A 26,018-nucleotide genomic window follows, 5' to 3' on the forward strand; every position below is an offset into this window, starting at 1 on the left:
AATTTTACTGCTTCTTTACAAGTTGTATGCATTTTAGATTTTTTCTTGACTAGTTGTTCTGGCTCAGACTTCTAGAAGTGTAATTTAGGACTTGTGACAATGAGCTACTTTTTTTATTACAGGACCTGAGATAAACCTTTCTGTATGTTTACATTGAACTTGATTTTATTCATGCGTATTACATTTATGCCTTTTATTATGTTTAGTTACATTCTATCTGAAGTGAATTTGTTAAGAATACTTTTATAGAAAACTTAAGATTAGATCTGTCAATAAATTTCCTACAGTTTTTGAGACTGTTATTTCTGAATTCTCTGTTTTTAAAGGTATGGTATACCATATATTACTTTGCATATGTTAAATAATATTTATGAATCAGGACTAAATCCCTCTTAACTATAGTTTATAATACTTATAATATGCAATAAATTCAGGTTGCTAACGTTTATTTAGAATGGAATATACACATACTGAATGAGAAATTTACATTGTAGCTTGAGTGTAGATTTATTTATTCAAAAATTTTGTCTCTCATTTTGAATTTGGTTTATGTTTAATGGATTTTATTTCTTATTTAAGAATATAAATTTTGGTTGAACTTGGTTTACTACAGTTTACTGATAAAGAACATAGCTATTATTTACAATTAGTGAACAAAACACTTGCCTTAAAGTGCCGTATTTTACTAACAATGACAACTGTTTTAGGACTGAGAAACATATTGCTTCCTAAAATGCATTGCCTGGTCTTTTCCACCCCAACCCACGTATTCTCTAATTTCTTTGTATTTTGATTGTTTGTTTGCCCCTAAATGGAGGTAATGCTTATTGAACCCAGGATCTTGTGCCTAAGTGTATTTATCAACATCATTTTAGAACACTTAACAGAAGCCACAAGAGTATGTATTATAAAGATGACAAGAAAATTTATTCCTTCTAGGGACTGAAAACCTCTGAGTGAAAGAATGGCAAAAATAAACATTTGTAAGAATACTGTAAGATTTTCTCTTGTGTAAATTTAAAGTAGTATATAAAACTACATTTATTTTACTTATAGCACTGAATTACAAGTTAAAACAAAAATTCTCCCCTTTAGAATTTCTTAAATTTGATTGAATATTTTTATTTAATTTTATTTCATAAATATTTACCATTCATATATAAACATAACAAATAAACTAATATTTATTCTGTTCATGTGTTGAATATAGAGCTACTTATTTTAAAGTACACAGATAAAAAAATACTTCCACTTCCAAATCAAATTATGTTTCACTTTAATTACAAATGATAATGAAATAGTTATAAATTTTCATAAATGTTTTACACAAATTTCACTTTAAAATCCAAGACTTTAAAATTATTTTATATATTTTGTGATTATTTATTCTCTGTTCACATATCTGGTATAAATTTGTGTACAAAAGGATGGAGATTGGTTTTATTTCTTAGACACCAAAATTAAATTATTTAAATAGATTTTGTGGGGATAATATTTGCAGATCACCGTATAAAATTAAGCATCATATATGCTTCATTTTAACTGGATGAATGAGAAGTAAACACTGGCTGAATCTTACACTTGAGTTGCTAGGAGACCAGTCGAATGTGATGTCACAGCTTCTCAAATTGAGTACCATTGTGATGGCCTCACAGTTTATCTGTGCTGGCCCGCCAAAACAGCATTTGAAGCTGCAGTGCACAAAATTATGCAGATTAGAAATGTAGTTGTAGAAAATGTTATTTGAGATGGCACATGTTTCTACAGAAATTCAAGTTGTGTCTCCTAAATATGGACCAACTTCTTCAGGAATGTACAGTAGATCTCTATTGTGTGATCAAACATTCTCTGGGGACTTGGACTTGAGGTCTATGATTGAGGAAAATGTTTTTAAGGCTTTGTCTGAAGAATCCCTGATAAAAAGGCCATGTTACAAACATTGTGTCTCTGAACCAGATGAAGATAATGATTTTCGTTCTCTGACATATCCAGGAAAACTCTGGAAAATGGTTGGAAATGACCAATTTAAATCCATCTGTTGGGATGATAATGGAACTTCCATAGTGATGGATGAAGATGTCTTTATGAAGGAAAATTTGGAAAGAAAGTCTCCTTTCAGAATATTTGAACCTGGAAGTATGAAAAGTTTAGTTAGACAGCTAAACCTTTATGGATTTAGTAAAGTGCAGCAGAATTTTCGAAGATCTGTTTCTCTAGCTGACTTTCAGGCAGAAGAAAAAGAAGTCTCTGTTTTAAGCAAGGTATTAAGAAATTTTAGTTACCACTTAGTAGCTTATATATAAAATTTTATTTTGTACATCAATCTATGGTAATATATATGTAAAACTAGATTTTGAAGACTGTACAAAACTATTAAAACTAAAATACTTTATTTTTCAAAAAAATGAGGACAGTGTCTTATGTAGTCAAGATTATGGGAAATTTGCTTACAACTATGAATCTTACCACAAATTTAAATAAAGTTAATAAAACTGCTTTTAAAAAATGGCATTCACCGTTACTGCAAATGCTAACTTCATAAATTTGATGACTATACTATTTAAATGGTATTTTCCAAATAAGAAACTTCAAAATATTGTCAGCAATGTTCATATTTTGATGATAATATCTTTGCATAGTAAACGTGAATTCTGAGGTTTTATAGGTTAGGCTTATTGTAGCCTTGTATTTCGGTTTAAAATATTACTAAAATCTTTCTCCTTTGGTTGTAGCAGCAGTTCTATCATAATCCAAATTTTAAACTAGGCTGTCCCCTGATTTCAGTGAGAATAAAAGGAATAGTTGGGATTAAAAATGCCTCTCTGGTGGCTTCATTGGCTGAAGATTTCAAAAAGAAGCACTTAAAGCATGGGGACACTCATAGTTCAGATTTTGTGGCTGACAATAGAGGATAAAGTGCATTTTTACCTTCTGCAAATTTAAACATGCTTCTAATAAGAAAGCCCTCTACTAGCCACATAAATGGTGATACGAATACCCTGATCAGAGGTGATTTTTCTCCTCTATGATCAATGTCATTTAGACATCCAGAACAAATTGTAATGGATCAACGTGCTATTTTAAATCAGTTGACCATTATCCACGGGCACTCTCAAAGCAGCTACAATGAAGCAAATGGCCGTGTTGTGAACTTCATTACAACTAAAACTTCTACTTCTCAGTACAGCATCTTATCTCCCATACAGTGCAATTATTTTGGACTGATGGAGGAACCTCCTACTTTTCCAAATGGATATCACAAAATATCTGCCAGTGAAGGTCGTTTTTCTAAACTTCAACCAGTTAGAAACCCACGGATTCCAGTGCCAGAGCTAGCCAATACATCAGCTACTTCTCTTTCAAGGCCAAATCATCAGCCATCTTCAGCTTATGAACGTCATCCTAATTACAACTGATCTACCAGAGGACTACCAGATTATGCAGGATAACAAAGATTAAAATTGATGTTGTTAAATGTCGACAAATATCTGCAATATTCTTATTTGAACAATAAACATAGATGTGCACCTGTATTTTCCTTTTATTTTTTAAGTAGACTTAAGTGTTAAATGGGAGATTAAGTTACCATTTAAAGAAAAAAGAGATATTTGATTGATATGATCATTTGATGGAAGAATATGGGAGTAAATTTAAATAATTTCTTGTACGGAAGAAGAGAAAAATGGAAGAATTTGGGAAAAGACTAAAACATGGAGAGAGGGAAAAGTACTAAGTGGTTTCTGGTTCATCCTGGAAAGTATCAAAAGTGATAAGTTAGGATATGTTGGAACAGGAGATCAATGCCGGAAACGGCCCAGGGATCCTGGTCTTGATTATGTCATCCCTGGAATCATAAAGGTCACATGATATAGTCCCAGATGGCACATTCATCATGTGGTAGAATTTAAGAAGCAATTTTATCTATGGTGTTCTTTGTGCTGTTCTCAAAGCATTCCAATTGGTGCTTTCATTTCCTGCCCTCAAGTGTCTACACTATATCTTCTAGTCAATACTTTATGTTACTTTTATGTTCCAGCCAAATACAAGCTAAAGTCCTCAGGGTGGCACTATATGCCTTTCTAAATCTAACCCCAGAAACTCAACTTAGTTTTGTTATTTCTTTAAAAATCTGGCATCTGACTACCTTGGCATATCTTAATGTTTCACTGTATCTGGAGATATATCCAGGCAAATGCTTGTCAACTATGTTAGCTGCAACCTCACCACTTTTGCTTCAGCTCATCATTGGGCTTAGGGTGTTCTCATTTTACCTAGTTAGACTTTCCCAGTCTCAGCACAGAAGCCACCTCCTCCAGATGTTTTCTGTCTATCCCCCCTTCCTTGTCTAACTTGGATACCGGCACAGAAAGAACAGCACATGCCACAGAATGCATTTAATTTTTTAGTGAATGAAAAATACATGTTGACTTTAAGCAAAATCTACTTTCCTGAAACAACAAAACTCTCATGGTTTTCAAACTATTTCGTTATGGTCTTTACTCTTCACCACAAACTAGCTCTTTTCATAGCCCAAGGACTAGTCTCTCAAGACAGTAAGTGGATGTAGGTACAGGAGACAAAGTATTATTTTCTTCTTAATTCATACCTCCAGTAGCCAAAAGCACTAAATTCCCATTTGCTGCATTTTTTCCTGTCTCTTCATCACCCACCCACCCCAAAATTGCTGATTCTCTTCTCCATATGAATAACTATACTGACTTCTAATAAATTTACTTCTTAGAATCAGAGCTTTGTCCAGAAGAGACAGTGCCATTGCAAACATTTAATGTAGGTTTATACACCCCACATAAATTGTGCCCCTTCTAACCTTCAGACAGTAAGTATCTAAGTGGTACTTGACGGTTGGTTGGGGTGGTCATATTCAGTTACCAAATTGCAATCTAAAATGTGTGGACTCAAAGGAGGTGAGAGTGGTGGAATTAAAAATTTGTCCAACTGCAAGAATACCAAATTTCTGCAGATATTAAGAAATATAAAATATTCACGGAAGACTTTGTCTATTTCCCATTAAATTAAAATAAAAGTGAAGCATTTTCAGATTGTGAAATGCTGGAAAACTTTTAGGCAAGGTCAGGGAGCCTAAGGCTTCTGCTCACAATCATGCAGAAAGTGTCATCTGATAAGACTGAAATGGCAAGTTTGAGTCCTGAAAATGTGTCACCAGTTGTGAAGAAAGCCTCTGATAACCTGGAGAAAGGGCAAATGAGCCAGGGTATGTTCTAGCAACATGCAACCATTATGACCTTTACCAAGAGAATAAAAAGGCCCACTTGCAGCAGGAGAACTGTGTCTGCACAGCACCTGTTGTTCCTACAACAGAAACATCAAGCTTTTAAATTTGTCAGCTCAGCTCAGATGGTGGCTATGTTGTTTTTTGCATTAGCAGTCTGGGCTTCAGATGGGCTTGTTCGGCAGCTAGTTTCCAGCTCTCTTATCAGAGAGTGGGTCTTAGCGTGATCACCATAACAAGGATCTATACTGATAAGTCAAAACCTACAGTTTCCTTTCAAAATTAGAAATTCTAAAGAAGAATACTGTTTGTCCATCTGTAGTTTTCTACCTGGGAAAATCTAGACTATTGGCAAATGTACAAAATTTGGGTGGTGCTGTGAAAACTATTCTCTGCGCTTTGCCCACTGAATACTTCCCACTAATAACTACAAATCTGTCTACCATTTTGTGTGTGTGTGAAGATGGTTTGTTAAGAAATAACTAAGTTTTTCTTAGTTGAGTCATCAGTGAATTATTCCTCTGCATCTGGCAGAATCTCTGTGAATTAAGAGTTTCACTGAGCCACCAGGTTTTCTTCCGATCAGGGAGAGGTAGATTATATTTCTCCCAGTATACTAATTGTTAGCTGTTCATTGAATCCAGAGCTGATGCTAAGGTCAAGCCACTGAACCCTTGAATTGGACTGAGACATATATATTCTCCAGTTAACAGAGCCCAGCACAGACTGTCTTCTTTTTAATTTAAGCTTATGTCCAATTTTTTTTAATTCTAATTGTTGACATAACTTATTTTGGTTTTGAACACCCCGTGACATATTTATAGAGACTGAACTACTGACTTATTCCAGTTCACTTAGAAATAGCAATAACCTTTCTTTCGTTGGACTACCTGGATTAGAGTGACCGTAGTCATCATTTTGAAAGCAGTACTCAGTGCTAATAATGCAGAACCATTACACTTCTTTGCCCAGCAATTAAGCTAGAATGTTTGTTGTGGATCTCAGGGATTATCCTCACATCCCCTAATGCAACCATGAGAAAACACCACATTGTTATCCAAAATCAAGTTTTTGTCAGTATTGCATTCCTATTGCATAAAAGTTAAGAATTGTAGGAGTTCTGAGATTTTATCATACTGAGATTTTTAGCAACCTAGCATGTTCATTTTTTACCTATGCTGTCGGGGAGATGAGACCATAGGTCACAGACAGTGAAATTTATCACTCACAGCAAGAGCAGCCAGTTTTAAATTTATATCTATTCCCTAATCTCAGATGAATACACAGAGTGAAATTTTGTCGCCTACAGAAGCAGTAGGCTGTTAACATGCAGAAAGATAAAGGTATGGTAAAACACTAATTTTATAAGTATCTTTATGTAAAATATTTTAGAATCACTTATTTATTATTATCTTTACCTAGGATAAGTATATCATGACTCAAGATTACTTGCTGCAAAAATAATCATGAGAAATTTCATGGGAAAAATTACCATTGATTTTCCATTTTTCTTCCGCTTTTATTGAGATATAATTGTCATAAAACATTGTGTAAGTTTAGATGCACAGGATATTGATTTGATTTACAAGTATCTTGAAATTAATATCAAGGCAACTTTAGGGAGAATTCATTATATCATTTAGATACAATATAAAAGAAATACTATTTGTCTTTTGGTCGTGATGAGAAACCTTATGGTCTACTCTCTAGCAACATTCATATAGAACATAAAGCAGTATTTATTGTAATTTTCATGTTACTACGGGGCATCCCTAAAACACGTTTATTTTACGGCAGTAGATTTGTAGCTCTTGAGTGCATTAATCAATTCTCTTTCCCAAACCCTGCCTCTGTTAACTACAAATCTAATTTTTTTCTTTAAGTATGTTTGTTTTTGAAATGTACTTTAATCTATAACACTGTGTTAGTTTCTCTTACACAACATATCCTTTTCTATTTTTAATATATTTCAAACTGATCACCAGAATATATCTAGTTATGATATTTTGCTATTTAAAGATATTTCATAGTCATTGACTATTCCCCATACAGTACATTTCTTGCCCCTGATTCATTTAATTTGCAACTGGAAAGTTTTCTCTCTTCATTTTCCTCAGCTTTATCTTTTCCTCACCCCATTTCCCTCCTTCTTGTGAACAACCTGTTTCTTTCTATATCTATAACTCCTTTTCTGTGTTGTTATATTCATTTGTTTAAAATTACAAATATGAGTAAAATCATTCAGCATTTGTCATTTACTTTCTGAGATATTTCACTTAGCATATTACCCTCTTTGTCTACCCATTTGTTGCAAATGACAAGAACTTATTCTTTTTATACCTGAGTAATAACCCATTGTAATTTTATGTGTGTTTGTGCATATATATATATATATATATATATATATATATATATATATATATATATATGTATATACACACACACAGGGCATATATATACAGTGTGTGTGTATATATATAAATATAGACAAATCTGTAGTTAATATTTGTAGATATATATACTATAAACACACATCTTCTTTATCCATCATCTATTGATGAGCAATTAATTTGCTTCTATATCCTTTCTATTGTGAATTTTGCTGCAGTGAGTATAGGGTTGAAATTATATTTACTAATTAGTGTTTTTATTTTCTTGAAATAAGTACCCAGGTATAGAAATGTTGGATTATATTTCATTTTTAATTTTTACATAAAACTCCATGTGGTTTTCCACAGTGGCAGCACACATTTACATTCACTCCAGCAGTGCATCAGGGTTGTTTGTCATACATCCTCACCAACACTTATGTTTGTTATCTTTTTGATAATAGTCATCTGACAGGAGTGATATAAACTCTCATTGTGTTTTGGTCGTGCATTTTTCTGATGGTTAGTGATTTTGATCGGTTTCATGTGCCTGTTGGTAACATTTCCCCCACTATATATTCATTTTTTTGTAAAGGGCCAAATGACAATAACTGTCTGATTTCATTTTCAGGCATTCTTTGTGTTCCATTATTCTGTTTGTTCTGTGCCACTACCATATTTTCTTTCTTACTGTAGATTTGTATTATAGTTCAAAATCAGGGACAGTGATAATTTCTATTTGTTCTTTCTCACAGTTGTTTGTGTTTTTAGTTTGTTTGTATTCTTTTCTTCCTTTTTTTAGTGATTTCAACTCATTTGTGTTTACATGTAAATTTTAGAATTATTTTTTGCAAGTGTCTGAAAATGCCCTTGGTATTTCGATAGGCACTGAATTTAATTTGTGTATATTCTTGGCTAGTACTGTCATTAAAACAATATTTTTTCCTCATCTATGAACACAGAATATCCTTTCATGTGTTTGCATTATCTTCAATTTCTGTTATAAATATTTTATAAGTGTTCTGAGTACAGGTCTTTTACCTCCTTGGCTGGAAAAATTTTTGATTTTTCTTTGGTATTGCAAGTGTAAATGAGGCAGTTCCCTCACTTTCTCTATCTGTTAGCTTGTTCTTAGTGTGTAGAAATGCAAGATTTCTGTATGCTAATTTTACATTCTGAAATTTTACCAAATGCATTGATAAGCCCTAGTAGTTTTGTGGCATCATTTTTAGGATTTCTGTTTAATGTATGTCATCTGCAAACAGATTCTTTTACTCCTTTTCTGAAATAGCTATATTTTATTTACTTTTATTTTGGAAAGCTATGGCTAGAATTTCCAATACTATACTGAATGAAAGAAGTAAGAATGAGCATTCTTGTCTTCTTCCAGCTCTTATTGGAGAGGATTTCAGCTTTTAATCAGTGAGTGTCATGTTAGCTGAGTTTTTGTCATTTATGACCATAACTGTGTTGAGGTATGTTTCCTCATGCCCACTTTGAGGAGAAATATATTCATAAATAGATACTGAATTTCTCAAAATATTTTATGACTCTATTGAGGTGTCTATATAATTTTTATTCTTCAATTTGTTAGTGTGGTGTATCTGATTAATTTGTGGATATTGAATCACTTTTGTAACCATGGAATAAAATGGACTTAACCAAAATGTATAACCCTCTTACTGTACTGTTTGATTTGCTAATATTTTAGTGATGATTTTCACATCTATGCTTATCATTACTATTTAACCTGTAATTTTTTGACGTATTTGTTCCAGTTTTAGTTGTAGTGTGATACAGAAATGTGGGGTAGGAAGCCTCCCTTCCTCTCAAAATTTTTGTAATTCTTTGAGAAGTATAGGTGATAATTCTTCTCTAAATGTTTGCAGAAATCACCTGTGAAGCTGTCAAGGCCTGGAGTTTTGTTTCTTGGGAGATTTTGTTTAATTACATATTCGATTTCATAAGTGATAATCTGTTCATATTTTCTTACTCGTGCCATTCTGGAGATTAGTTCTTTCTAAGAAATTGTCCATTTCTCCTAGGGTTTTCATTTTATTGGCATATAATTTGTTGTATCTTCTTATTATGCTCTGTATTTCTATGATATAAGTTGTAACTTCTCATTTATTTCTCAGTTTATTAATCTGTACTCTCTTTTTTGCTCATGTATCTGGTTAAAATCTAACAACTTTATTTATCTTTCAAAAGCCATTATTTAATTTGATTAAATGTTTCTATATTTAATCTTTATTTTATTTAATTATGTCCTGTCCTTTCACCTGTCTTCCCTTTACTAACAAGTTTGTTTTAAATTTTGGTACAACTTTTGTTTGTAAGAATATTTTATAAGATTGAGATGTTTTTTATTTGTATAAGAGGGATTATTTTGCTATAAACATCCCTATTAATACTGTTTTTGTTATACACCATGGATTTTGTTTCTGTTGTCATTTGTCTTTATATATTTTTTCTTTGATTTATACAGCAATCCATTTTTTGCTAATATTTTATGATATATCTTCCATACTTTAGTTTTTTTCTCAGGTTTTTCCCTTTAGTAAATTTCTATTCTCACAGAATCCATAAGTTTCTTCACAAAACAAAGAGAAAATAATAAAATTTATACATACATCTGAAACACCCAAATTTTCTAAAATTATTTATAAAATGAACAAAGATGTGGTTATTACCCTCCCTGATTTTATAACATACTACAAAGCTACAGTAATCAATACATTAAAATATGGCACTTAAAGAAACACATAGATCAATGGAACAAAATAAAGAGTCCAAAAATTAACCCACACACATATGGTCAATTAGTCTACAATGAAGGATGCAAGTGTACAAAATGGAAAAAAAGCAGTCTCTTCAACAAGTAGTTCTGAGAAATCTTGACAGTATATGAAAAAGAAGATGGAAGAGCACTTCCTTCCATAGTATACAAAATGAGATAATAATGGATTAATTTCCTAAATGTAAAGCCCAAAACTATAGAATTTCTGACCAAGAACAGGAGCAGAACTGACTTTGAGATAAATCATAGCAATGTGTATTTTTGTTCTGTCTCCAAATTAAAAAAAATTAAAACTAACAATTACAATTTTTAGTTTACTGAGGAAAAAATAGATGAACTATGTTATTTAGGGAATTTACTTCTTGTATAAATGTGAAGTGCAAAACCTTTTGCAGTGCAAAGGAAACTTTCAGCAAGACATATGATAAAAGACAGAATAGAAGGAAAAATTTCAGATAATGAGAACAACAAGATGTCAATATCCATAATATATGTATAGCATATTAGTCTCACTATTTAACAAAGACCCCAACTTGAAAACAGTTGAAGAATCTTCATGGAAACTTTTCAAAAATAGACATGTGGATGATTTTCATGCACATAAAATTATACATAACGTTGCTATTCATCAGGAAAACATAAATCAAAACCAGTATGAAATATAATCTCACAGCAACCAAAATGTCTATTAACAAATAGTCTACCAATGACAAAAATTAATAAGAATTTGATAAGAGGGAAACCAGGTACACTGTTGGTGGAAATATAAATTGATGTATCCACTAGTATAAAAGTGTGGACAGTGCTCAGAATACTAGAAATAGAATCATTATATGTTGCAGCAATTCCTGTTTTTGGTATAAATCTGAAAAAAATGAAAACATTAACTTAAATTATATATTACCCCCAAAGTTCTTAACATCATCATTTATAGTAGCCAAGGAGAGAAGCACAAATCAACTGCACATCAACAGATGATTGGCTGAAGTAAATGTTAGATATAGATAACATAATATATACTTAGTCATTGTAAATTAAAAAATAAAATTCCGCCATTTGGAACAATGTGAATGGACCCAGAGAGTGTTGCACATAGGAAAATAAGTCATACAGAGAAAAACAATCTACGTTGTCACTTAAATGAGGAAAATAAATATATAAGAGAAATAATCATAAAAAACAGAAACAGAACCACATATATATGTGTAGTGTACCAAGTAGTGGTTTCCTGTGTAGAAAGGGAAAAAAGATGGAGAAGACAGAAACGTGCAAGCTACTAGTAATAAATTAGAGAAACAACAAGGCTATATTTAGAGCACAGAGAAATATTTTAATAATTTCATTGATTTTAAAGGGATTATATGGATATATTTTAGTAAAATGTGCATGAGGTGGGAAAAATATTGAAGAAAATAACCCAGGAAAATCAAATTATTTTACAGTACTATGACATTAAGGGAGGTGATTTGTTCGCTTTCTTTTGTGTTCTTATAATGTCCTTAGTAGAATTTAAGCTTTTAATTGAAAAAGTATATACTTTTAAAAATGACATGTTTAAACTATTTTTGTCTTTCCCCTTACATCTACAGTCATTAAAACATTCAAATCTCAATAAAAAAATACAACACAAAACAATACTACAGAACGCATGTGAAAAGGTGAAGTTTGGTGTAATAAAACACTCAAAGAGGCTGAACTGAGGGAAGAGCAGATTTGGTGTCTGCAACCAAGGCCCCAATGACTAAGATATCTGAGTCCACAAGTTCAGAGAACCCAGTAGAAACAGGGTCTCAGTGGTTCACACAGCTTCAGCCTCCAACTGCACCAGTACTCATGGTCAAAGGTAACTAGGAGGGAGCCACAATGGAGACAGAAATTCCATCTTTCAGACCCTCAGACATTCATGACACTGTCCCTACTCCCCATTCACAGTGGTGGAGACAAGTTACATTGCAAAACTGGACATGGCAAAGACACTTGCCCGATTCCAAATACCAACCTGTCTTTACACCTTTCCTCATTGTGCTCACTGATTCTCAAGGGATATCAAATGAAAGGAAGGTTTCGCCTCCCAGTGACAACAGTGGCATTAACTACCAGAGAAGTGTAAGAAGTGACAATGAAAGTACATCTTTTATCTAGACAGTAGTGACTGGAAAGTGCCATTTTGAAATATTGTCAGAGGTAGTTCAGGTAAGTAAAACCAAAAATTGTGCCATAATGCAAACTACCAAAAAACAAAAACACGGACTCCAACTCCAAATCTGTTCTTTAGTGTCATCAGAGCAATAATTTATCAAGATCATGACCAAGCACAGTTACATTTTAAGGCACACACACTCACTGAAAGACACACACATACAACGACACAGACACAGACAAACACGCAGATGCACCTGAACACACACACACACACACACAATGTCAACCCTGCAGCAAACAAACTTAAAGTCATGGTATATTGCCACGTAACTAACACTCAATCTAAATAGATGTCATACAGAAACTCAATACACAAAACAAAACTCAGAAAGCAGTTTAGCGAGCTCAGGAATAAATGAAATGATGATAAGGTATACATTACCAAAGAGACTGAAACTATAAAATAAACAAACATTATTGGAGGACCAGGAGAACTTAATAAATGAGATGAGGAACGCAACAGAAAGCAATGGAAGTAGACTGTCTTTGTGGAAGAGAGATTAGCAAACTCAGGAATACAAAACTAGAAATTATAGGAGAGGGCAGAGATACAAGATATTAAAAAGTGAGGAAATTCTACAATAGCCTTCAGACTTCCTCAAGAAGTGCACATTAGAGTGGAATCCTGGAGGGATAAGACATTTAGAAGGCAGCTGATAGTTTATTAAAAGAAGTGATAGTTGATAACTTCCCGAACCTGTGTAAGGAACTGATATACAAGTCCGTGAGCCAACAAAACACCAATAACTTTAAGACAAAGGGACCTCCTTCAAGATACGTCATATGAAAATTGGCAAGTCAATGACAGAGAAAAAATTTTAAAGGCAGCCAAAAAAATTATGATAATTTACAAAGGAACCCCCATTAGGATATCAGCACATTTCTGAGCTGAAAACAAAGGCCAAGATTAAATAAAATGACATTTTCAAACTAATGAAATAAGAAATCACTCACCCAATAATACTTACACAGTTATCATTTAGATATAAAGTGAAAATAAAGACTTTATTAGAGAATCAAAACCTGAATGTGTTTAAAAAAAACAAAACGGATACACCTTATAAGAGGGGTACAAAAGAAGTCTACTAAGAAATATAAAATAGCAAAAATATGCAAAACATTTACCAAAATGCTAAGGAGAGACCATGAGAAACTTGCAACTGTTTCTTTGGTTATGTTTTTAAATGCTACTATACTATATGGATTAAAGAGAGAAAAATACGAAATCAGTTGAAATAAATATTGATATTTCAAACTGGTAACATGTTTACAACAGTAAAAGAAATAATTTGAAACAGTAATCATAAATGATAAAGAGTAACAATAAAACAATATTAAAGGAAGATGCTATCAGCAGATATATGACTAAATTATACATGAGATGTTTTATATTTAATTGAAGTATAGTAGATGTAATATATTGTGTAGTTTCAGATGTACAGCATAGTGATTCCAACTTCTTTGATTATATTGCATTATGAATTATTACAATAATTGTAACATAAAATTATTTAAAGTATTGTGTATAATTTCATGACCTATACAGATTACCCTTGTTGCTTCTCTCCTTTATGTATACTACTTTGTATCTCTCAATGTTCTACTATTAAATTCTCTTTCCCTTCCCCTTTGGTAAACATAAAGTTTTCCGCATATCTTTGAGTCTGCTTAAGTTTTGTCTACCTAATCTCTTTATCTCTCCATCATGTCTCTGTCTGTCTGTCTGTCTGTCTATCTATCTAACTATCTATCTATCGTTTATGTATATATCTAATCTTTTATCTATTTATCTGTCATCTATCAATAGATAGCTATAGATAGCTGTACACAGATATTTGTTATCCTTTAAATTCCATATATAAATTATATTATATACTTTTGACTTTATCTAAGTTACTTCACTAAGCACAATATTTTCTAGGTCCATTCATGATACTGAAATAGTAATGTGTTATGCTTTTTCATAGCTGTGTAATATTCCATTGGATATTTAAAGAAACATCATATATTCTTAAGTCCATAGTCTACTTTGGACACTTGGATTACTTCCCTGTCTTTCATAAAATAAACAGTGCTGTTGTGAATTTTGGTTCTTCTAAATTTAGGGTGTTTTCCACAGATTTTTCCAAGGAGAGGTAATACTGGGTCATATGGTAGTTAACTTGTTAGTTTTTAAACAAATCTCAATACTGTTTTCCATAGAAGATATACCAATTTACATTCAACCAAGAGTATACAAGAGATTTGTTACCTCCACATCGTGTCCAACACTTACTATTTGTAGACTTTTTGATAATAGCCATTTGACTAGTGTGAAGTGATACCTCATTGTGGTTTTGTTTTGTAATTACCTATTAAATAGAAATGTTGAGCAATTTTATCACTTGCCTGTTACTCATCTGTATGTTTTCATTGGAAAATTAGTAAGTCAGGTACTCTGCTCTTGTTTTCGATCGGGTTTTTGTTTTTCACCTTGAGTTGTGTAACATAAATCCATGTTACATCTACTAACCTACATCTATTAATCCCTGCTCACTTGCATTGTTTGCAAACATGTTCTCCAAATACACAGGCAGCGTTTTCATTTCATTGATAGTGTCCTTAGCTGTGCAGAAATTTTCAAGTTTGTTTAAGTCCCACTTGCTTATTTTTTCATTTATTTCTTTTGTCTTAGGAGACTGATATAAGAAAATATTCCTATGAAATATATCCAATAGGGTATCACCTATATTCTCTTCTGGCAGTTTTATAGTATCAGGTCTTTCATTTAGCTCCTTGATACACTTGGAGTTTATTTTTGTATATGATGTCAGGGAATGCTCTAATTTCACTTTTACATGTAGATGTCCAGCTTTCCCAACACCATCCATTGATGAGACTTTCTTTTCTTCATTGTGTATTCTTGCCTATTTTAGCCTAGATTCATTGCTCATAGGTGTGTGGAAATATTTCTAGGCTCTCTATCTAATTTTATTGATTATATCTCTGTGCCAATGAAATACTGTTTTTATTACTGTAGGTTTTAAGAATAGTAAGGTATCCAGGAGGATTATACCTCCAGATTTGTTGTTTTCCGGTTCTGTGGAAAATACTGCAGCTTCGTAACAGGTATTGCACTAAATCCTTTGGTTTCTTTGTGTAGTACGGCCATGTTAATAATATTAACTCTTTGAATCCAAGACCACAAGACATCTTTCCATTTCTTGAGTCATTTTTGATTTCTTTGTCAATATTTTACAATTTTCAGTGTGTAGATTTTTCACATATATGGTTACATTTGTTCCAAGATATTCGGGGGAATGTGGTTTTAAATATTATTGCTTTCAACGTCCATTTTATGGTATCTCATGATTAATATGGAGAAATGCAAGAGACTTCTTTACATTAATCTTGTACCCTGTTCCATTGATGAAATTATTTATTGTTCATAATAGTCAGTGTGGAGCCCTTAGGTCTTTCTATGTAGATTGTTATGCCATCAATACTGGTGACAATTTTGCCTCTTTCATTCCATTTTGTGTTTCTTTTTCTTCTTTTTCTTTTCCTTTTCCTTTCTTCTATTACTATTGAACAGAAGTGGTGAGATTAGGAATCCTTGTCTTGTTCCCGAGTTTACACAGAAGGCTTTCAGCCATTCCCCTGGGTACTATAAATTGTTATAAATGGCCTTTAGTATGTTTAGAGATGTTCCCATTGTACTCACTTTCATGAGAATTCTGATCATGATGTATGTTGAATTTTGTCTATTACTCTTTTGTGTGTATTGAAATGGTCCTGTGAATTTTGTCCGTCCTTTATTAAGTATGTTTCATACTGATTGACTTGTGTATGTTGAACCATCCTTGTGACTCTGGAAGGAATCCAAATGATCAACATTTGTAATCCTTTCTATGTATTGCTGGATTAATTTGTTGAAGTGTTTCGAGTATTTTTGAATCTATATTCATCAATAATATTGGATTTTCATTTTCATTTTTTTTTGGTTGTGTCTTTGACTGGTTTTGTTATAAGGGTAATGGTGGCCTCATAGAATAACTTTGGGAATTTTCTTTCCTCCTTCATTTTTTGAAATAGTTGTGACAAAAGAGGTTTTAGTGAAGGCATCCAGGCATTTTGTTCAAGGGGTATTTTTAAAATTATAGATTTTATTTAACTTATACTGATTGCTCTTTTCAAGTTTTCAGATTTCTCTTTATTCAGTGTTGGCAGGCTGAACGTTTCAAGTAATTTGTCCATTTCTTTAATGTCGTCCAGTTGGTTGACACGTAACTGCTCAGAATGCTTTCATAAACTTTGTTTGTATTTCTGTAATATCAGATATTATTTCTACTGTTTAATTTATTATTTTTTGGGGTCCACACTCTGTTTTTCTTGATAAACCTGGCTAAATGCTTATCAATTTGTTAATATTTTTAAGAAAAAAAAAGCTGTTGATTTTATGATTTTTAATTTATTTTTAAATTGTTATTATATTTATTTTCAAACTAATCATTAAAGATTTCACATTCTACTGCCTTTGGGTTTTGTTTGTTCTTATTTCTCGTTATTTTGGGTGGTAAGCTTGGTCCTTTGTGTGAGGTTTTTCTTTTTCTTTATAGAAGGCCTTAATTTTTCTAAACTTCCTCTTAGATTTCCCTTTGCTGTATTCCATACATTTTATGAAGCTGTGTTTTCATTGTAATTTGTTTCCAGGTATGAATTTATTGCCTCTTTGATTTCATCATTGACCTTGTTTTATTTTATTTTTTTAAAGGATGTGGTTTAATCTCATGTTTGTGCTTTTACTGTTCTTCTTTCTATAGTTGATGCAAATTTTCATAGTTTTGTGTATGGAAAAATACTTGCTGTAAACTATATTTGCTTAAAGTTCCTGAGGCTCTTTTCATGACATAATATGTGGTTAGTTCCTTAGAATACATTCTGTGCACACTTGAGAAACTTATGTGTTCTCCTTTACTGATGCGGTTTCCAAAATCTCATTTAGGTTCAAATGACCTAAAATGTCATTAAGACCTCTGTTTCCTTACAGATATTCTTTCTGGGTGATATGGTCATCAGAATAGTGAGGTGTTAAACCCATCTACTATTATTATTTATAATGAATTAAATACTTCATGTCTACTAATGTTTTTCTTATAATTATGATCTACAGAGTTTTGTCCATATATAATTTTATCAGTGTAATACTCTATTTTTACATTGATCTCTTTTTCTTTATTTAATCTCATATTTATCTTTCATTGTGAAACTTATTTTAAAACATATTTTGAATGATTTGAACATTGCAATCTGCACTTTCTTGTCATTTCCATGAAATATCTCTTCCATTTAAAGATGTAATAAATCTGGTAGCAGAAAAGGAAGAAAGAAAGAAGAAAAGGCAAAACAGTTTGGGACAGATTCCACAGGGAGGGAGCTACAAAGAAGGACTGGCACTCATTCACTGGGTCTCCCCTCTCCAACTGAGAGGTTGGCAGGAAGGAGGGGTAGCCTCCAAGCCTTGAATCTGTACAGACAATAAGTTGAGTGACAGAACTAAGTAAACAGGCACAGACACCCAGCACAAGATGCAGCCCAGAGGCTGGGGCAGGGCCATGCTGCACGAGTTGGGTCGAAGTTGGGGATGGCAGCACTGATGCAGTCTGGGGGAATAGATGCGGCTGTTTACCATGGCTGTGGGTGCACAGGGCAAAACAACCTGGGCCCCCCATAGAACAACAGGGCAGATGTGCCCTTTGGGGGTAAGGGTGCATAACTTTCACTGAAAATCCACAAAAGTTTCAACGTGAAGTTACCTGGGGCTCAGACACAGCCACCATACCTTCTGGTGCTTTGCACCAAGGCAGCAGAGGGGAGAAAGTCTGCATCCACGTCTAAGGATTTAGAAGTCTTAAGGGCCAGAAGGAGACTTCTCTGCAGCCTGAGGCACATAGGATCTTTCTGTCCTCGTTCCTCAGAGAACTTGCTTCACCAAGACAAACAAGGAGCTGGGTTTTGGGCCAGACCAGAGACAGGGTGGTTCCTCAATCTTCCCTGAGCCCACTTCCAGTGTGCAAACCTCAGGCAGAGCGTACAGTGTCACAGAGCAATGGAGCGACTGGCACCCTGATGGGGCGTGTGGCCCCCCACATTTTGGGCTGGAACGCAGCCCCTGACCATGGTGCTGGGAGAGGGCATGATGCACACTCCTGCCTTGTCAGTCTGCAACAAGTGACTGCAGCATCAGGCAGGGCATTGACAAGCAGGCCTCAATAAAGAGAGCTGCTCCAGTTGCAGTGTTGGGTGTTGGAGCGATCTGCTTGCTGACAGGCACTGGGAGAAGCACAAATGAGGGCTCCAATGGAGGGCCTCTGAAAACAGGAAAATGAGCTTCCAAAACAGGATGAATACAGAAAGACTTCACATTAAATGTACAGTCTCCTGGAGGACAAAGACACCCCCTTGTTTTAATCTGTTTTTACCTGTTCCATTTTCTATTACACTCTTAATTTTTACTTCTTATTTAATTATATATAACCCCATTTTAATCCCTTTGAAATTTCTAAAAATATTTTTATTATTATTTTTCAAAACTCTGCTTCAACTTGCTTTCTAATATTCATTATACAATGTCTTCAAAGCTTTATTTCTCCCTTTTTTAAAATTTTTATCTCTCTCTCTCTCTTTTCTCTTTCCAAGTTGTATTACTACATAGGCATTAGTTATATATACTCCTTTAGGACCAGAGTAGATAACTGATACTCCATAAACTACAGTGCCAGAGAGGTAGTAGAAAGATGAAGAAGCAGAGAAACCATTCCTAATGAATAGAACAAGAGAAATCCCCTGTAAGAATGATCAGTGAAATACACATTGATATCCTAAAAGATCAAGATTTCAAAAATGGAGTGATCAAAGTACTGAATGAAATAAAACAGATAGTGTTTAGAGACACAAAATATGTCAAAAATGAAATGGAAGCTATAAGGAAGAGCCGAGTAGAATAGGTAAACCCGTTGACTGAGATGAAGAAAGATTTAAAGGGGTAGCAAAGCTGACTATATACCGCAGAATAACGAATTAGTGAGTTAGAATACAGGAAAATAGAAAGCACCCAATCAGAAGAGCTACAAGAGAAACAACAAGAAACAAATGAAAAAAGCATAAGGGACCTACGGGGTAATAGAAAGCATGCCTAACTTGACATGATAGAAGTCCCAGAAGGGGAAGAAAAATCAAAGGGTATTGCAAAGTTTTTTGTAGAAATCACGACTGAGAACTTCCCAAACTTAAAAAGGAATCAGATATCCAATACAGGAAGCTCAGTGTGTCTCAAACAGGAAGAACCAAAATACACACATACCAAGACATATAATTAAGATGGCCAGTGTCAAGGATAACGAAATGATTCTAAAGACAGCAAGAGAAGAGCAAAGAGTGAGTTACAAGGGAAACCCCATAAGGCTCCCAGCTGAGTTTGCTACACAAATACTACAGGCCAGAAGGGAGTGCAAGATATATTCAAAGTCCTGAATGAAAAAAAAATGATAACCCCTAGAATACTTTAACCAGCAACGCTATCTTTATGGTAGAAGGAGACATAAAGAATTTCACAGACAAGAAAATTCTTCAAGAGATCTGCAGCACTAGACCCATGCTAAAAGAATTATTGAAAATTCTCCTCTAAAAATAAAGCAGCAGGATGCTACAGAAATGTGAAACACACAGCTTTAAAGGTGATAACTCATGAATTACAAATAAAATAAACACAAAATTTTAAAACAAGACATACAAATTATTGAGAATTGGAGAGGGAGGCAGGAAATAAAGAATTTGTTTTTTGATCTTTCTCTCTAAATTTTTTATTCTCGGTAGGATGGGTTTCATATCATGTTACTATCCATTTAATAAAAGCAGTTATAGTAATGGTCTAATGGACTTATAAAAAAGGGAAACAAGAAGACAAGTACTTATCATGGAGTCAATAAAACTAAATAAAATTCATGATAATACAAAAGGAACTTACCAACCATAAAAGGAAGATGAAAGGACAAAGAAGAATTACCAAATCATCTGCAAATATAATGTCAAATTGGCAATAAACCCAAGGGTATCATCAATTATTGCAAATGTTAATGGCCTAAATGCTCCAGTTGAAAGTCATAGAGTGGCAGGCTGGGTAATAAAGCAAGATCCTTCAAAATGTTGCATACAAGAGACCCACTTCAGAGAGAAGGACACACATAGATTGAGAGTGAAAGGACAGAAAAAGTATTCCATACAATTTGAAAAGCCAAAAAGCAGGTGTTGCAGAACTGATTTCAGACAAAATAGCCTTTAAAACAAAGGCCATAAAGAAAGATAAAGAAGGACATTTTATTATGATTGAAGGAGTGATACATTATGAGGATAGCACACTCATTAATACATATGCAACAAATAGATGAGCACCTAAGTACATAAAATAACTACTAACAGATATAAAGGGGATTCATATTTGGAGATTTCAACACTGCATTTACATCACTGCACAGATCATCGAGACAGAAAATAAAATAGGCAACAAAGAAGTTAAATAATAGAATATGTGTAATAGTAATATTACACTTGGTGGATATTTTCAGAGCATTGCACCCCCCACAAAATAGGATATACATTCTTTTCCAGTGCACTTGGAACATTTTCCAGGATTCATGATGTACTTGGATACAAAAGAAACCTCAGCAAATTTAAGAATATAGAAATAACCCCAAGTATCTTTACTGACCACAATGCCATCAAGCTAGAAATCAACAATAGAGAAACAAGTGAGAACATAAGGAAAACATGGAGATTAAACAATATGTTAGTAAAAAACCAATGGGTAAATGAAGAAATCAAAGCTGAAATGAAAAAGTACCTTGAGACAAAATAAAATGAAAGCAAAACCACACAAAATTTAAGGGACACAGCAAAAGCAGTGCTCAGAGGGATGTTTATAGTGATACAGGCCTTCCTTAAAAAAGAACAATGAGAAAGAAACAATTTAACCCAACAGCAGAATGAACTAGAAAAAGAAGAAGGAAAAACCCCAAATGGCAGTGGAAAGAAAGAAATGATAAATATTGTGGGGAAAATAAATTGAATAGAGATTTAAACATTATAGGAAATAAATCAACCATTCCAAAAGATGGTTTTTTGAAAAAGTAAGTAAAATCAACTAACCTCTTTCAAAACTCAAAAGAAAGAAAAGAGAGAGATCACAAATTAGCAAAATAAATTAGGAGAATGGAGAATTTACAACAAATAAAATAGAAATACAGAATATCATACGTGAATATTATAAAAAGTTTATGGAATCAGACTGGATAACCTAGAGGAAATGGACAAGTTTCTGGAAACATACTGTCAACCATGACTGAATCAAGAAGAAGCTGACCCCTTGAACAAGCAGAGCACTAGAAATGAAATCAAAATAGCAATATAAATCCTCCCTAAATTTAACAGTCCAGGACTGGACAGATTCACTGTGGAATTCTACCTAACATACAAAGAAGAACTCATTCCAGTATTTCTCAATGTCTTCCAGAATATTGAAAAGTAAGGAATACACCCAAAGGGATTCTATGAAGCCACAATCACACTGATACCACAACCAGGCAAAGACACTACCAACAAAGAGAATTATAGTCCAAAATCACTGATGAACACAGACGCCAAAGTCCTCACCAAAATAGTAGGAAATAGAATCCAACAACACAGAAGAAAGATTATACATCATGACCAAGTGGGGATTATGCCAGGGGCAAAGGGCTGTTTCAACATATGCAAATCAATCAATGTAATACAGCACATCAACAAGAGAAAGGATCAAAACCACATGATCATCTCAATAGATGCAGGAAAATCATCTGATAAAATTCAAAACCCACATATGATAAAATATCTCACCAAAGTGGGCATAGTGGGAACATATCTCAGCATCATGAAAGCTATAGAAAACAAACCTACAGCTAGCATAGTACTCAATGGTGAGAAAGTTAAAATCTTCCCACTAAAATTTGGGAAAAGGAAAGGATGCACACTATCACCACTCCAACTCAATATAATCTTGGAAGTCCTAGCCTAAGCAAACAAGAGAGAGAAGTAAAAGGGATGCAAATTGGAAAGGAAGAGGTAAAACTCTCACTATATGCAGAAAGTATGTTACTATATATAGAAAACCCTTCAAGATCCAGGCAAAAATTACTGTAGCTGATCAAACAATTCAGCAAGGTGGCAGGTTACAAGATTAAGGTTCAAAAATCAGTGGAATTTCTTTATGCTAACAATTCAGATAATGCTATAGAGCTACAGTCAACATGACAGTACTGTATTTATAGGAAAACAGACATATAGACCAATGGAACAGAATAGATAGCCGAGAAATGAACCCACAAATTTTTGGTCAATTAAACTTTGACAAAGGAGGCAAGAAAATACAATAGAATAGAGACAGACTCTTCAGCAAATGTTGGGAAAACTGGACAGCAGCATGTAAATCAATGAAGTTAGAACACTCCCAATGAGGCTAGAACACCACACACAAAAATAAACTCAGAATGGATCAAAGAATTAAACATAAGACAAGATGCAATAAACCTCCTTGAGGAAAATACAGGCAAAAGATTATCTGACATAATTCTCGAAAATTTTCTCGTAGAAGGAATAAAAGCAAGAATAAACAAATGAGACATAATGAAATTTACAAGCTACTGCACAGTAACGAAACCGGAAGCAAAACAAAAAGACAACATCCGGAATGGGAAAAAAAATTTGCCTATGAAACCGACAAAGGCTTGATCTTCAGAGTATATAAGCAGTTCATCCAACTGAATAAGAAAAAATAAACAACCCAATTCAAAAATGGACAGAAAACCTAAACAAGCGATTCTTCAAGGAAGACATACAAATGATTAAAGGGCACATCAGAAAATGCTCAATATCACTGATTATCTGAGAAATGCAAATCAAAACTACAGTGATGTATCACCTCACACCAGACAGAATGGCCATCATTCAAAAATCCACAAATGTCAAATGCTTGAGAGACTGTGGACAAAAGGGAACCATCTTTCACTGCTGGTGGCAATGCAGTTTGGTGCAGCCACTGTGGAAAACAGGATGGAGATTCCTCAAAAGCCAAGGAATAGACTTACCATATGACCCAGGAATCCCACTCCTGGGCATAAGTCCAGAAGGAACCCTAATTCAGGATGACACCTGCACCCCAATGTTCATAGCCAGCACTATTTACAATAGCCAAGACATGTAAACAGTCTAAATGTCCATCGATAGTTGACTGGATAAAGAAGAGTTGGTATATTTATACAATGGAATACAAGCCAGCCATATAAACCGACAACATAACGCCTTTTTCAGCAACATGGATGATCCTGGGGAAAATCAGTCTAAGTGAAGTAAGCCAGAAATACAAAGAAAAATACCATATGAAATGGCTCATCAGTGGAATCAAAAAACAAAACAAAACAAAACAAAAAAAGGACAAATAAAAAAAGAAATAGACTTGCAGTCATAGAATATAAAATTTTGGTTTCCATATGGCTGGGGGTGGGAAGAGATAGACTGGGAGGTCAAAACTGTAGAATAGATAAGCAGGATTGTACTGTATAGCACAGGGAAATGTATAAAAGATCTTACGGCATCTCAAAAATGAAAAATGAGACATCAAATGTATATATGTTCTTTGTAACTGAAAAATTGTGCTCTACGCTGGAATTGGAGACAACTTTGTAAAATGTATTTAAATCAAGAAAAAAGTTAAAAAAAGATAAAACATTATCCTAAATATTACAGGTGTAAATATAAATTATAGAGAAAAAAAACTATGCAAAAGAGTAATAAAACCAAATATTTTGTTTTATGTTTTCCTTTTGAGATAAGCAAATCAAAAAACCACTAGCCAGGTGCATCATGAAAAAAAGGTAGATGCTACAAAGAAATAAATTAAGAAATAAAAGAAGAGAAATAACAATTGTTACCCCAGATGTACAAAAAAGTGTTCATTTGGTCAGAAATTACATGCCAAAAAACTGGACAACTTAGAAGAAATAGACATATGTCTAGAAAGAGACAGAGATAAGGAGAAACAAATAATTTGACCAAACTGTTTACTAGAAGATAGACAGAATCTGCATTTTAAAAAATTTTTGAATAGAAGTGTAGATTTCAAAAGCTCCTGTGGAGAACTGTACAAAAATACAAACCAGAACTTATTCAATTCTTAGTATTCAAACATAGTGCAGATGTGGGAAACTCCCAAGTTAATTCTATGAAGTTTCATCACCCTGATAGCAAAACCAACAAATAAAGTACGGGCAAAGGGAACTTCAAGCCATTATATTTGATAGATTTAGAAGCAAAAATTCTATAAAATATTATTAGCAAACTAAATCCAGCAATACCTAAAATGAATCATACACCATGATCAACTTGGATTCATTGCAGTGTCACAAGATAGGTTCAACATACACAAATCAATCAGTTTGATACACCACATTAACAAATTAAAAAGAGAAAATGACATGGTCATCCCAATAAATCCATAACAAGCATTTCATAAAATTCAACATTTTTTCATTGAGACAGCAACAACATCAACAACAACAACAACAACAACAACATCAACAATGACAGAAACCTCTTAGCAAATTAGGATGCAGGAAATATATCTCAACATATCTAAAGTCATTAATTACAGACCAACAGACTACATAATATGCAAAAGTGAAAAACTGAAATCCAAATTAAGGAATAAATCAAGGATGCCCACTCTCACCATTTTTATTAAACACAGTATGGGAAGTTCTAGCAATAGCAATTGGACAAGGAAAAAATTATTCAAGTTGGATTGAATGAAGTAAAACTGTTATTAATTTAGATGACATGATAATCTATATAGTGATCCCTAAAGATTCTCCAAACTAAAACAACTAAAAGTAATAAACACATTAAGCAAAGTAGCATGATTCATGATTAATATACAAAAATTGTCACATTTTTTACACTAACAATGAAATATTCCATAATTTAAAAGATCTATATGAATCAGACCAAAAAATGAAAAACCTATGAAAAAACGAACATAATAAAATGATTAGAACACTGATAAAGAAATTTGAAGATGATGTAAATAAATGGAAAGAAATCTCAATGTCTTAGTTTAGAGGAATTAATATTGTTAAAATATCCAACTACATACTATGTCTACAGATATAAATTGATTCTGATCGAACTACATGATATTTTCCACAGAACTAAAAAGAGTCCTATGATTTGTATGGAATTGCAAAAGAACCAGAACTGCAAAAGAAACAATGAGGAAAAAGAGCAAAGTTGAAGGCATAACCAATAACCCTCCCAGATCTCAGACTGTATT

The 26,018-nt window shown here is 33.3% G+C and overlaps 1 protein-coding gene across 2 annotated transcripts; it reads left to right on the forward strand.

Annotated features, from left to right (window-relative positions):
• The first annotated feature begins 1,655 nt into the window (after window positions 1-1,655).
• On the forward strand, window positions 1,656-3,498 carry LOC140692828 (heat shock transcription factor, Y-linked-like). Of its 2 annotated transcripts, none has more exons than XM_072957089.1 (2): window positions 1,656-2,261; window positions 3,090-3,498. In XM_072957089.1, the coding sequence occupies exons 1-2, from the start codon at window positions 1,737-1,739 to the stop codon at window positions 3,414-3,416; spliced, it is 852 nt and encodes a 283-aa protein (XP_072813190.1). In that variant the 5' UTR covers window positions 1,656-1,736; the 3' UTR covers window positions 3,417-3,498. The 2 variants fall into 2 exon arrangements, 1 of the variants encoding a protein (XP_072813190.1); XR_012068431.1 differs by having other exon boundaries at window positions 2,016-2,261; window positions 3,207-3,443.
• Window positions 3,499-26,018: the final 22,520 nt, after the last annotated feature.

This window comes from Vicugna pacos, unplaced genomic scaffold (genome assembly GCF_048564905.1).
Source record: "Vicugna pacos unplaced genomic scaffold, VicPac4 scaffold_18, whole genome shotgun sequence".
NCBI classification, from domain to species: domain Eukaryota; kingdom Metazoa; phylum Chordata; class Mammalia; order Artiodactyla; family Camelidae; genus Vicugna; species Vicugna pacos.

Bases quoted from the DNA above. Each gene is read 5' to 3' on its own strand.
- LOC140692828 (XM_072957089.1), top strand. From the start codon at position 1,737: ATGTTATTTGAGATGGCACATGTTTCTACAGAAATTCAAGTTGTGTCT. The intron at 2,262-3,089 runs GTATTAAGAAAT...ATTTTAAATCAG, and splicing joins AAGTCTCTGTTTTAAGCAAG to TTGACCATTATCCACGGGCA.